The following is a 14320-nucleotide window of genomic DNA, read 5'->3' as shown; positions in this document are numbered from 1 at the left end:
GTTTCTTAAATCAATTTGACAGCAGTATTTGTAGGCATAGATTATTTACACAGGCACATGTTAATTATAATTCTTAGTAAAAAAAAAAGTACAGCACTTGATTTGTGAAAAGGTAGATACATGTTACAACACAGTATACTGTTTAGTAATTTATGCAAATAGATTTGATTATTGACACAACCCTTTTCTGATACTGGATTTGCAGAATTGTGCTGTGCAGTGTTTGCTGCATGGTAACTTTTAAAATGGTACAGTATTAATTATTTGTGTTACATAAATGGAGACAGTGTAAAAAGAGATGTGCAAATTTCATTTAGAGGAGTAGGTGCTTTTAAATGAATCTGTTTTTCCTTCATGGATATTTGCTCTTGACCCTTTAAATATCCAAAACAGAAAAAGCCGTTTATGTTTTCTTGCACATAACTGCTGTGAAAGACCAAATTCTGAAAACAGGGACTTCCTAGGACAGCTCAGTTCAGCAGATTTCTGTACCTTACTAAGAAATAAAGGAAAAAGGCAAAGGGAAGTATGAAGCTGTCTATTGTCTTTTTAAACAATGTTCTTTTTAAGTGGCTTCTAATAAAATATTCCACTAAAGCTTTTTTTTTCTTCTTTTTGCTGTGATATTTTGCTGTTTAAGCAAATTTATTATTTCAGGAAAGTTACTGGTTTTGTATAGCAGTGGAGAAAGCATGTTTAGTCATCTTTTTTCCTTCTAATACCTATTTGTTGACAGAATGCAACAGTGCTTAATTTCTCTTAGCATTTAATTTCAAAAAAGTTCTTTGTTTCCAAAAAGGACGGAGGAGGGTTTCTAAATAATCACTGATAATGTGCCTCAGAGATGCATCATCTGATTAAAATAAGGAGCTAAACAACACCATATGATTTCAGCAAGTAATTTAGTAAATGCCTTCCTCACCAAATATTAGAATGGATACTCCAGGTTTCATTGCACAGATGAAGTTAATGCTGGACAGGATTAGATCAGATTAAGTATGAAAGTCAGATCAGAGTGCTGGCGGACATGAGCAGGAGGGCAGCAGTCTTCTCGGAGGCTTAGACAAGGCTCACATATGGATGTTCTCCAGATTATGTGGGTGAAGCAAGGTCTTGCCAAGAGATTTAGAGTTAAATTTGTTCTTCACACAAATATCAAAACAACCTGGCTGTGCCATCTCTTGTATTCTTGATACTCACACCATGTCATCCTATTTGTGCTGGGAGTACAGCAGAGTGGAGCAAGACTTAAGTTGTTTTTTCAGTAATATTCTTGCCTAATACTCCTCCCAGTCTGTTTGGAAAGAGTGTAGTTTCTTTAGGAAACAAAGAATCAAACATGACAGGTAAAATACATAATGCATTTGCAATCCCTGCATTTTGTACATTTATTTTGAAGCACTTAAGATGCAGGTAAGTGTGTAAATATTTATAGATTTCTAAAAAATAAATAGAAATGTGCAGGTTAGTTTAAAGTACGTGTTTTTATTGACAAATTGTCTCCATTTTCTTATTGCAAGTGCCCATATGTATAGTTTAATAAGCATGAAAATCCCTTTATTGTTTGTTTCTTTTCGAAATCATTCTTTTTAGTTATGGACACTGGGTTTGCAGGTACATGAAAAGGCTAGGAAAAAAAATGTTCCATGCTTTATCAAACTCAAATCTTCTTTTCATTTTCATGTATTTCTCTTCTGAGATATAGAATCTGCTTGAGAACTGTTGGCAGGATTTTTGCTGTCTGAATTTTTTGGGCTGCCATTGAATAGGGAAGAAAAAAATATCTCTTTTCTTATAGCTTCTCGGCTGAAACCTGAAGTATGCAGCGATAAAAACAGATAGAATAGATTGCATTTAGTTTAACACCATCATATAGCTTATTCTCAGTCAATAAAATCTGAGATTAGAACAGAGAACTAGAAAGCAAAAAATCTGAGTTCAAATATTAGGTACATGGATAAATTTTTATTGAAGTATTTCCAGCAAGGGTGATATTGTCTGATTCTCTGAATAGCTAACCAGTGGTACTGCTTGATCCCATTTACATGAAAACAAGCTGTATTCATAAACATATTCCAAATCCACATGGAGGTTCAAGTAAAAATGTGCATGATTACAACAAGCAGCGATATGTTTATATTCATATATTTACAGTCAGACTTTCATAAAGGTTGTGTGCAGGAGTGGAAAATAAGTTATTTCCCAGAACAGACAGTCTATTAGTTAACAGCTAAATTTAGTAGCTCAACTAGATTATAAAATAAATAAGAGGCAAACTGTGAAAGCTAGTCATTATTTAACCATTCAGGATTTTGACAATAAAAATAGTTTCATGGTTCAGCAGTTCCAAAATAACTTGTAAAATGTCAACTATGAGATAAAAATAAGAAAGAAGAAATATCGGTGAGGCTACACCTGGAAGAAGGATACACTGGGAAAAAAACCACACTGAAATAACCTTTAAAGCATATCCACCCACCTCATATTTTTCAGGGGGAATTCTAAGGCCAGGTGAGGGCTGCCAGAATTTTAGACTTTCTTCTGACCTACACTTGTGGTTATAAAGTCATGCAGGTGCTGGAATTGTAAGAGTATGAATAGAGGAGGAGAAATAACAGGTGGCTGTTTAGACAGGCCAAAAACAAAGACTCTTCCAAAGCTCTTGAGAGCATCAGATTTCTGATTTTTTTCAAAGGAAGCATATATCCTTTTCTTTATTAAGAAAAAAGTTGCTGAGATTTTTAATCCAAGGAGAGAGTCAAGGCCAGTAGAACTGAGCCAACAGAAAAATCTTTGTCTTATGTAGAGACAGTATAAGGTCTAAATCTCCAAATCATTTTGGAAGCGCATAATGTGCCACTTTACTTACTTAGACTGATCATATTCTTAAAGTTTGGCACATGCATAAGTATTTGCACAGCAGAGGCTGGGGGGGGCTGTCTCGCATTACTTTCACTACTGAGATTTTTGCTGAAGCCACAGGGAGTTGTGGATTCACCAGGAATGTGGAACTGAACTGAAAGTATTCTTAAAATATGTCAATTTTATTTCCATTAGTGTATTTCATTTAATATAAGGAAATCTTTTTTACTTTTACATTTACATGAATGCAGTAAGATCTCTGTCCTTCAGTTTAGATTTATTATTCTTTTTAAGCCTGATTTCTTGCACATACTTTCAAGTGCATTGGAATCTGACAACATGGAAGTAAGGGTTTTTTCAGTTTATGTCAGCCATGTAGTTGAAGTCGAACAAAAAGATAAGTGGCCCTATGCATTAGGCACCATACATTAATGTAATAATGTCTATAATGTCTGAAGTACACCTGTAAACTAAGGTATTTTAACAATTGCAAAGTATGCAAAAAGAAAAATAAGTTCACATCATAAGATATAAAATACAAGTATATGCCCCTTGTTTTGAGACACAAGAGGATATCAGCATGAAGCAAATTTAGAATCTACTTGGTTTTTTTCATTTGTTTCCTTGTGGCTTACTGTTACATTTGTGCACTTTTGGTATAAACCTTCATTTTGGTTTTAATGGAAATTAAAATTTAAAAAAAAAAAAGAAGAAGAAGAAGAGGGAGGTGACAAGATTGCCTGCCTGTTCATCTGGATTTCACAGGTTAAGAGCACTGCCTAAACAAAGTCCGAATCATCAACTGTGTTCTGGCCTCTGCTGCTGCAATCCAAAACTTCCTTGCTGACCTGAGAAAGCCTTGCTATTCCTGTCCTGAGCTATTGCTTTCACAGCGCCCTTACTGCATAAACATGAGGCATTACCACTAAAGTAATGGTGAGCTAAGCCAAATTTGAATTGAGGTGTGAGAACTGAGTGCTAATGTTTTAGAACAATACATTATTTAATTTCACTGAGCTGTTGTGAGCTTTAAAGGATTCTCTCGGATACATTTTTAGGATGCTGTGATAATATTTAGTTCTGCAAATTCTACCTGTAAGAGAAATTGCGTGACTAAATCTCCTTGCGTGGGCCAAATCCTGTGCTGGCCCTGTCTGTCTGCAGCACAGATTATCTATCGACTTCTTCAGGATTTTCCTCAGTCAAGGCATCCTCCAACTCAGAGGGAAAACAGAGATGTTCTCTGGAGTCACTGCGTTGCATTAAGGTTGCTTCCAGCCTTCTCTGCTGCCTCTGGTCAGAGAGTGTGGCTCACAGAGCAACAGACTGGAAATCCCCATATTGGAGACTATTTTCAATTAAGCAGGTCCCGTTCCCAGGGACAGCCCTTTTGGAGGGCAGGAACAACTTGGGAGCAGAGCCAGGGTGACTGTCCCAGGTTATCTGAGTTTCCTAAGCTAAGAAGGCAAAGAGTCTCCCTCCCATACCACCAAAATATCAATTGGGGTTGAACAGAAAAGGTATTAATTGAAGTTGTCTAATCTAGCAGGTCATGCAACCATTTTAAGTTCTCAAACACTCAGTTTCTGGCGAACAAAGGCCTGTAGTTCTGTCATTGTAAAGGAACAAGATTGATGGCAGCAGTTGTGCCCCTGTCTCATTGTAAAAAGAGAGAATGGTATGCAGGTCCATGAAAAAGGCATTTTAGCCCTGGTAAGTGGCCCTAAAATTGTGTTTCCACTACACTGCTTTCAAAAATAAAAATATTGTACATGCATTTTTCATTTGGAATGTACTTCTGTCTACACAGGATCCCAGCAAGTCTTAAATGTGCATGCTTGTGATGTTTCTCGTTGAAGAAAATTAGTTATTTTTAGCAATTCATTTGGGAGAGGACTCATGCACCGTATTGCACCACTTCTGCAGGTGGCTAAGTTCTCGGTGAAGTGGTGTCTTATGGTATCTGTCTGTACAGGGATCTACCTGAGGTGAATGTGATTAGAACTCCCGGGAGACATTAGAGATATCAGCTGCTGTTTCAATGAATTAAATTTAAACAAACATTTTTTCAGTAACATTCTTCCAGTAAGATTAATCAAGACTAAGGGGCAACCATCATGCCAGCTGCTAAAGTTTAAATATTCTTGCAGACAGACTACCAGAGAAATTGTTAGCTAGTACTTCAATATCTTGAGAAGAAATTCAAAAGGTCATAATTCTGCATAAGTGCTTTAAGAAATGTATGGGTATCCAGTCTATCATATTTTCTCAACATGTGCCACTCTGCCAGTTTTTGCTGATGAAATTCAGTCACTGACAAGTTTATTGATAGGGGTTTGGTTTTTTTCCTGAGTAGCAAAAATTCACAGCACCTACACAACTGCTTGACCCTATGATATGTCATGTTGTATTCTCCTTGGTAGCTGTGGTGTGTCCTTACCTAAATATCCAAACATATTCTGTTCTTGATGACTGGCATGCTGTTGGCAGACCGCGTTTTCCTTGTTGGTGTTTCATAGGTTCTTTATATTCTTTTAGAGATTTCAAACCTGGAAAAAAATTAGCCACATCTGTTCAGAAAGAGATGTTTGAGAATAAAAGAAAGGGGAGTATAGGAAAAAATCTTAAAGAATGGACAAAATGCCATGTAGTGTGGAACTTGGGCTTGACACAGGCTGGAAAGCAGTTTTATTACAGAGAAAGTGTGAAAAATAATGAAGAAAGAATGACATTATTTGTGACCTGCTTGATAGAGTTTCTTATCTGAATCACCAATATAAATGCAGCCCATGATAGTAAGGACTGAAAGGCATCAGTTGCTATCCGATGGTTGTTCACTAACCATTGTAAATGCACTCTCATCCACAGTAACTACATGTCCACAAATATCTAGTCAAAAGTGATTGGCACCCTGGTTGCCACTATTAGTACATACATTAAGGTGCTGAGGGGCATGAAGAATGAATTATCCCCTCAAATCATGAGGTAATCACGCCAAAATAAGGCTGAGCATGTTGGCAACATTGCATGGGAAAATTGGCTCTGCTGCTATCCTTGTGGGACTCATGCTGGAGATGAAGGATTTCACTCCTGAGTGATGACAACACTGTACAATCTGGGTTTGAACAGTGTTTGAGGGAGAGAGGAGCTAAGGGCTTGTAAATCTTTACAGAGATAGATATAGAAATAGAACAAGTATGCATAATAGGTTTATTATAATGAATTAATGCCACAACTGTGAAGGTAAAAGGAAAAAAAATAGACCCTTAGTAGTAATACCTGAAATACAATAGAAAACACTTTTTAAAACTCCACACACATACCTTGTATAAAAAAAAAACACGTAAAATGTTATCTTTCTATATTGATCCTGATTTCTGATATGGTAGTATTTTAATAGCTAGCATATGTGATCTGTGAATTTCAGCTATATAAAGATCTGTTTCATGCCAGTATTTTAGCTTGGGTTTAGATTATATTTGGGTTTATGTATTTTTCAATATTGAAAAGTACCTAACTGGACAGAAATGGAGACTACAGCTTCTCTTTTACAGCATTGTGTAAACATATGTAATTAGCCTTGTACTTATCTGCATTAGTATCATTAGAATTGAAAACCCATTTTAATCTGGATTCTGTTCTCTTCTCAATGTCAGCCTGTTTCTGGACCGGTACAGAGCTAGCCTTGTTGATGCAATAAAGAGATTACTCCAACCCAGTGTAAGTATGTTTCTATTTTCTCCCGAACACTGGCTTCAGAATAATTAGTCTGTGCACAATGATTGAGAGAGTAATGGAATGGCAGGATTAATGTCATGTAATACTTTAATACTTATTATGTCCAACTTCAATTGAGTCTTCTAATCTATCAGATTCTTTCGTAATCATAAACTAGGAAACTTCTTATACTTGGCCTTCTGATAAGGAACACAGTGGGTAGTAAAATAAATGAAACCGCTTCAAAGATAGCGTCAGATTATTTTTATCAAAGCTTTTCTCAAGTATTTTCCTTTGATAATAATGTCTTCATATTAAAGTAAAAGTACGATATTGAAAGTTTTTATGTTGGCTTCTGTCATTTGTAATCCCTTCAATTGTAACCTTTGTCATTGTGTATTTATTTATTGTGAAAGAATATTTTTTCTTTTCATTTCTGTTCATATAAAATGAACAAAAACCTTATGCATATATTGTAGCCTAAAACTTTTTTTCATTAAGCATGCCCTGTGTTTGCATGTTTTATACCTTAGAACATAATGAAATTAAGCTTTTCATAAAATGCTTACATATTCTACATGAGTGTCACTGAGGAAATATTTTACCGATCTCAATCTATTAGGCTGTTAAATCAGAGAGAGCTACAGGTAAAAATAAAAGCTGTTATATGCATATACTTATACAAAACAAATGATCTTGAATCTCAAAAAAAATAATTTAAAAGTAGATATCTAAATGAGAATATGAGAAAACATGTGAAGTAATATAAGTGGGAATTTGAAATAGGAATTTTACCTTTCATGCTTAAAATATGAATCTTCCAGTAAGGTAAACTTTCCATTTCTAAACAAAAGTGCTTCATTTTATCAGTGCATTCTCCAAACATTATTTATAAATTGTATTGTACATTTTGTACAAGAGATTTTCTCTGTCAAAGGAATAGAAGAACCAAACGTGCAAAGGCTTATGAAACTGAGTCATTTTAGTCATGTAAGTAATCCCATTCTTTGCTTAGAGTGATCAGGTTTCTATTCTTGGTTCTATCGTAGACTTTCCTGAGTGACCTAAGGCAAGTTACTTAAGACTGAATTATTTTAATGAGCTGTGAGGCAAGGCTGCCAGGAGAAATGTAGCCACCCTGAGGAAAAAGTTACCCAAATATTTCTGTCAGTAGCAGCCAGGGGAGGTTAAGCAGCTCAGGTCCAGCGTGATACATTCTGACTTCCATGATGTACCATCAGTTGTCAGGGTGCAATAATTTTTGAGACCAGAGGTGATCTAGAACACAAAGATGGTCCCAGGCTTTTTGGCCCAGATCAATGGCTGCACCTGGCTCTTCAGTTAACCCCCTGGTCTGCTGTACTGGCTCCACGGAAGGGCACTGGCAGAGAAGAGGTGCCATGGTAACTGTGATCTGGCTAGAAGCCTCTAGCTGGGCTGGAAGAATAGCCGTTAGTTGACTTGTCTCCTGCTTATAGCTAGTCACAGTCTGGTGGTCTATACTGCTAAAAACATGAGTGCACACATACATTTGTATATGCATACACACATACATTCTTTACCTAGGCTGATGAGGCCAACCAGACAACTCGGTTTAAAAAACAGTGACGATAAGGCAGCCTGAATTTTAAGTAGTGTTCATAGCTCAAGTTCCCATCTATAGACAATTTAGGAACTGTTAACCTGACATCAAACCAAAACTGGGCTGACTTTGTTGCTTTTTAATGCCAGTCAGCTAATTCAAATTCAGAACACGCTTTTGTTTTTCAGAGCAGAACTACAGTTCTTTGTGAAAGTAGATGGAGTAAAGGGAGATGGCTTTTTGTTGCCTGTCTTCCTAGGTTGGGTTGCTTCTGCCCATTGTGATTAATAGCATAGCCTCATTTACTATGCTTTTTAGGTTATAGTTCCTATTTCATATCAGCAAAGCTAGCTTAAAAAATTTTTGCTCCTTGCATGAATTTCTTTTGCAGAGTTTTGGACCATGATCCAAACTGTATTTTTTTACTAAAGTAATTTACCTAATCCCATCATGGATGGTTATATGGATGGATATCCAGTTACGGCATGTCCTTGCTAATTATTGTAATTCGTAACTAAGAGGATAGCAAACCATCGGGTGGGGTGGAAGCTGGAAGTGCAGACACCTTAAATGAGCTCTCTTGTCCAAAAAAGATATGTTGAACACAGATGCCTTCAAGCATATGCTTTCATGATTTGAAAGACCCCAGCAAAAGCATATATTCATTTGAAGATGCAGTCACAAGTACAAAATAGTTACTGTTTTTACTGTTCTTGTAAACCTGTATAAACCTAAGGATAGCATCAGAGGAAACTTTGCTGAATTACACTATACTTTGGCCTTTAACAGAAAACTAAATTAAGAGTGAATAGATTTGCCAGTTGCAATAATTAAAAATTATTTTATATAATATAAAATATAATATAAATATAAATGTATGGGCGTTAGTTTATGCCTAAGCTAAGGCATAAACTGTTTTGATTGAGTTCACTCTTCTACGTTAATTATTTTGGCTCAAATTTACAAGTTACATTTCCTTATTGGTATAACTTTGCCAAATTGATGGAGGAACAATCTCAAATTGAAGACACATCTAGATGTAAGACATCTTTCAAGTGTAACTATGATACAACTAGGATAGAAGACTTCAGGGAAAATATTAGCAAGCAAAACTAAAAGGAAAAGTGGAGTAAAACAGAAAATAACAGGTATCCTTACAAAGCTGTCTTGAAGGAGAGATTCAGAACAGGTAATCTATTCTGTTAGTTTAAAAAGAGATAAATTTATCTGCAGTATTTCCTTTTTCATTAAGGGTGTTTGTGACTGTTAGAATCCTTATGGCATAGCATTATGTTCTGGGTAACATTTTGTTTTCCTGGAAACAGTACTCTGGTCATTTCAGTCCCCTGATTCATAGTGTGACCTCATGGACAGTTGTATTGGCTCAGGAAAAGAGGAGCAGAAATTCACACAGGCAGAAATGAGCAGCTCGCAGAGTTACTGGGGGCTTAAATTGCTATCTGAATTTGTTACAAAGGATAATGTCACCTGTAAACCAATTCCAAGAATTAGGCATTGAAATTTTACATCAAACAAATTTATCTTGAATGGCTATATTTTATTCCCCTTATAAACAAGCTACTTGATCTGCCAACATTTAGTTTTATTTTTTCCTATTATTAAAATGTACTTTTAATTTCAATCTCAGCATAAGCAGTTGCTTGTTTGCATATTTCCCTAATTAAGAACATTTTTTTATGAAGGCTTTGATTCTTCTGTGGCCTATCCATTCAAAATCCCAGTGAAGTCATTGGGATGCTATTGAGCCATGATTAGTACCAGCAAATAAGACTGCATTTAATAATGATTGATGAGTAAGCCTAATCACAGGCATGTCCAAAACATGAACGTCTATTCCGTTATCTTACTGCAGCATTTTAGTGACATTTCAAACTACTGTAACTGACACTTTCTTCTATGGTTTGTTCACAAGTTTACTAGAAGTATTTTCCCAGTTGAGGAAAGGCCATTTTGAACTTTAAACATCATCCTAAACTGGGAGGCACTGTTGAGTTAGAATTAAACAACCTTGGCATAGTCCATCAAGTGTAGATCCAAGCCGCTGGTCTAATTTTTTTATTGTACAGCAACCAAGAAATGAAAAGCATTTTAAAATCAGAAATGTGAGTGCAGCCCCACAACAGGTAGCAGAAGCACAGAGATCCATGATTGACAAGAAAGTGCTTTCACGGTACCTCCACAGTACCTGCCGGTTTTGAGGAGATTATTGTACTATTAAACTTAAGCATGATTTCTTCATTTTTATCAGTGAGGGCAAGATCCTCAGGTGTTTTAGATGCACGCTAAATTCAATAGATGGATGGATTTTTACAGCAGCTAAGGATCTGGCTGAAAGTTACTGCGTAGTGATTTCCATAAAAAGCCATTTCCCTTTTTTGAAGTTATTTCAAGATTTTCAGTCTGGTTTTAAGAGATATTCCATACCATGTTATGTTCTATTTTACTGTATTTCTCTTTCAAATTAAATCTGAAGTAGTCTGCCGAGTGTGTGAGAAGGAATGGCCGCACGGCGCTCTGTGAGGGGGGCAGCTGCCAGGGCACGGCCGGTACAGGGCCTGCGGCCTTCAGCCATCTCCATTTGCAAGTTTCGGCCATTCCACAGGTCCCTGAGTGAATCGCGTGGTCAGTAAGCCCTGGGCAGGGGACATGTTCCCCACTACCCTGATGTTTCTGTGAAGCTGCCTGTGAAGGTGCAGGGCTCCAGGGGAGCCTCATCCTTCTTGCATCAGGAAGGGTCTGCAGAACCACGGTCTGGGGAGCTGAGATGGCAGCAGGAGGAGGAGGATCCTCAGCTGAAGGCTCCCTTTGCTGCCCACTTCTGTCTGATGGCAATATAGCATGCCAAGGATGTGAGGCCTGCCAAGGATGCCGATTGTGAATTTCCTGTGTTTAATGTTTTTCATCCTGAGCTGAGCCTATATTCAGACCTAACATTTACAGAAGCAATTCCAGTGCCTTTGGTGCGAGTTACACCCCTCTGCACCTCATATTTAGCCACAGAATTAAAGTTACAGCTTACACATATGAACAGAAGTGAATTGCTTGGGATATTGCCCTAGGTCTCCTTTGTGCTGAAATTTCCCACGAGAAAGATGAGGATAACAGTATTTCCCTATCTCACAGAGGCATTCTGAGCATAAATACAGTGCTGTGGTATTGACGATTGGAGTCTTTTAAGTACACATTAGTATCACAAATACTGACATAGAGGTTTTTTGCTGCCTCACTGCGTGTATGTGAGTGTACGTGTGCACAAGCTGTAACACACAGGTTGTTTCCTGTCCTCCTCACTAAGTATCTGTGTCAGCGTCATAACTTTCCAGAGTTCCTATGGAAATTCTCTCTTCTGATCACTTTTTTCCTGAGATTTCATTTTCTCAAGCCAAATATTCTTCTGCGGCATCTATAATCATTTCATAATTTCTTCAGATCCCTAAAAATATTTTTTATGTCTTTGGTTGATTACAGCACCTCACAAATTAGTCTTAGCTCTCATTAATATAGAAGTCAAATACAAGAACTCAGAGTAAACTTTGTGGCTCCCCTTGGTGTGATATGCTGTTGGCTGAATATTAACCTTTGTTTACAGCTCTTCAAGCAGTTTTCATTCCATGTGACAGAACACAGTATTCAGCCAATTAGAATTAATTTTGCAAATAAGATTTCAAGAGATGCTATATCACGTAGGTTAGGTTTTGAGCTAGTACTTTGCACAGTGTGTCTAAAATCTATCAGTTCAAGGTACAGTTATTTTTGTTTTCTTAAATACAGAAGGATGAACAAAAAATTATCTAATGGACCATAGTGTATTGCCTGGGCATCATAAATGGCCTGATAATCTTAAAAGATCCAGAATTACTGTGCAAGAAAATTAAGTCCTGCTTTAAATGCAATTTACCGTTTTAAGGTCAAATTTGGTTGCACTGCTCAGGTAGTTTAAAATATCTTTTAAAAACCGATGATCAGGGCCATTGTAATTCCACTGACAGCAAGTGGGAGGTACTCTTCTACGAGTGAGAGCGAAAAAAGAAAATCACTATTTGCAGCCTTTGCTTGGTCATGAGCTAACAAATGGATTTTGCATGGAGTGTATATTTTATGTGCTTTTTCTGTTTTAGTTTGGTAATTCATAACCACCATTATTGTATGAAAAGGAGCAGATGTATGGCAGTTGGCAGTTTTCTAAAGAAAATATTTATTTATTACTTTCTATTTTGCATTCATTTAATCAGAGAAATCTTGCATATTTTGAAGAGTTATTTGTATTACCCTATTTTAGTATTTTCCCAAGAGAACAATTGACTTTTCCAGCTTGAGTATGTTAAAAGCTTAGTCAGGTGTCTGTTATATCTGGTTCTCTTCCAGTTTTAAAAATGTATAAATTCCCTTTTTAATGTTCCAGGGAAAAGCAATGGTATTTGCTCCACTCCGAGGGAATACTTTAAACCAGTTTTGCAATCTAGCTGAAAAAGCTGGTTTCTCTATCCAAAGACATGAAAATTATGATGAACACATTTCGAACTTCCACTCCAAGGTTAGTTTTCTGCTTGTGTTAGATAACACTTTAATCCGCATTGCATTTTGAAGAGATCATGGTCCTTTTGGCAGGTAACCTAAATGTTTGATTAAAGTACTCCTTAGGTGTGCTGTTTCTGAACAGCTATTTTTGTATCTGATTATTTTGTGTGGTAGAACCATCGTTTATCTCTGCACGTCTAGAAGAGTTTTGCAGAAGCATCTCCTGTTTACCCTTTTCATTCACAGAAATCTAATATATGAGAGTCTCTTCTTGTTGTTGTTAGCTGCCTATAAATATACGGCACACTAGCATTTACATTTTAATAAAAAGCTTGCAACTTCTAAGTAGGTTAAATACTGAAATGGACTGAAATAAATAGGAGGTGAATGTCTAATTGTATCATATCGTACCTTAAATCCTTATCTCTGGCTGCTTTATGGCTGGGTCAGTTGGCAGCTTCAAACTGCTAAATCTCATACAGAATTTCACAGTTGTGGGGTTATATGTCAGATCGAGGCGCTACAAGATTTAGGTCAAAAGCACTTATCTGAGCGTGATTTCTAAGCTTGCTTACATAAAGCTACTGTTATCAGTCTCCTTTTTTATTATTTATAAGTATAGAGTAATACAGGACATGAAGAGGAAGGTGCTTCACAGAAAACTTTTTAGGAATTTCTTATTTTCCTGTGTAGAAGTGCTTATCAAAATCATATTTATTACTTGCAATTCTGAGATCTCTATTTCATACCATAGAGAAATCCACTGTTGTAAGTCCATATGACCTTAGACATAACCTCTTGCAATTTTCTAAGAATTGCTCTTGGAAAATATAGACATGTTCAGAATTGAAGTGAAATACATTTTTTTATTTAGCACCACCATAGGATAGGAATCAGATTATGCTAAAAAAAGTGCATGTGATGTTGTAAGGGACAAGTATATATATTTTATTGTGTAATTTTATATTCATTAAAGACTCCCATTAAAGCTATCTAGGCATGTGTACATAAAATCATTTAATGTCATTGTTCAGGTAGGTCTGAATCTGGTCACGCTAAAACCAAATAAACTTCAGTCGTCATTCCTCTACCATCTTGACTTCAAATCATATAAAATGATGTAAATGTAAGGCCCAATGTGATGGGTGTTTTATTTGCCTCCATCTGAAAAAGGGCGTGATTTTGATTATGTTGTTTCATGGTAGTAGTTCTCTTTCATTATCCACTGCATCCAAATCAGCTCTGCAGCAGTGAAATGCAGGAGTAATAGTTGTTATCTTGAACCAAGAGATGGGTCTAAAATGATAGGGTAGTTTATTTTGCTTAGAAAACAAATCTATTCTCTTTTCCTCTGGTTATGTGTCCACTGCAGTCCTAATAATGGTGACCAGAGCAAAGACGTATCTGAAGTAGCTTTAAATTAGCTAGCTCTAGAAATGCCAGTCATTGTACTGCACTATTTTTGAGCACAAGCTGTGAAACATAAGATGGAGATGTACTTGGAGAGGGTAATGTCCAACTTCATTAGTTTAAATCCAGTTTGGGAATGTTTTTTCTCCACTGTAATCACAGCTGTGATAGCGTTGTTCCTTGTTCCTCTTCCCCCTGTCTCCTTTCGGC

The 14320-nt window shown here is 36.6% G+C and overlaps 1 protein-coding gene across 1 annotated transcript in view; it reads left to right on the top strand.

Moving 5' to 3' along the window:
* The window catches only part of CAMKMT (calmodulin-lysine N-methyltransferase), a 221484-nt gene that overhangs the window by 200142 nt on the left and 7022 nt on the right, over positions 1-14320 (top strand). The window contains exons 9-10 of the mRNA XM_055816135.1: positions 6519-6582; positions 12585-12716. Of these exons, the coding sequence (XP_055672110.1) occupies positions 6519-6582; positions 12585-12716 (196 nt within the window). The remainder of the gene's footprint in view (positions 1-6518; positions 6583-12584; positions 12717-14320) is intronic.

The sequence above is a fragment of the Falco peregrinus genome, chromosome 11 (assembly GCF_023634155.1).
Source record: "Falco peregrinus isolate bFalPer1 chromosome 11, bFalPer1.pri, whole genome shotgun sequence".
Taxonomy (NCBI): Eukaryota; Metazoa; Chordata; class Aves; order Falconiformes; family Falconidae; genus Falco; species Falco peregrinus.
This window is presented reverse-complemented; position numbering and strand designations above follow the sequence as displayed.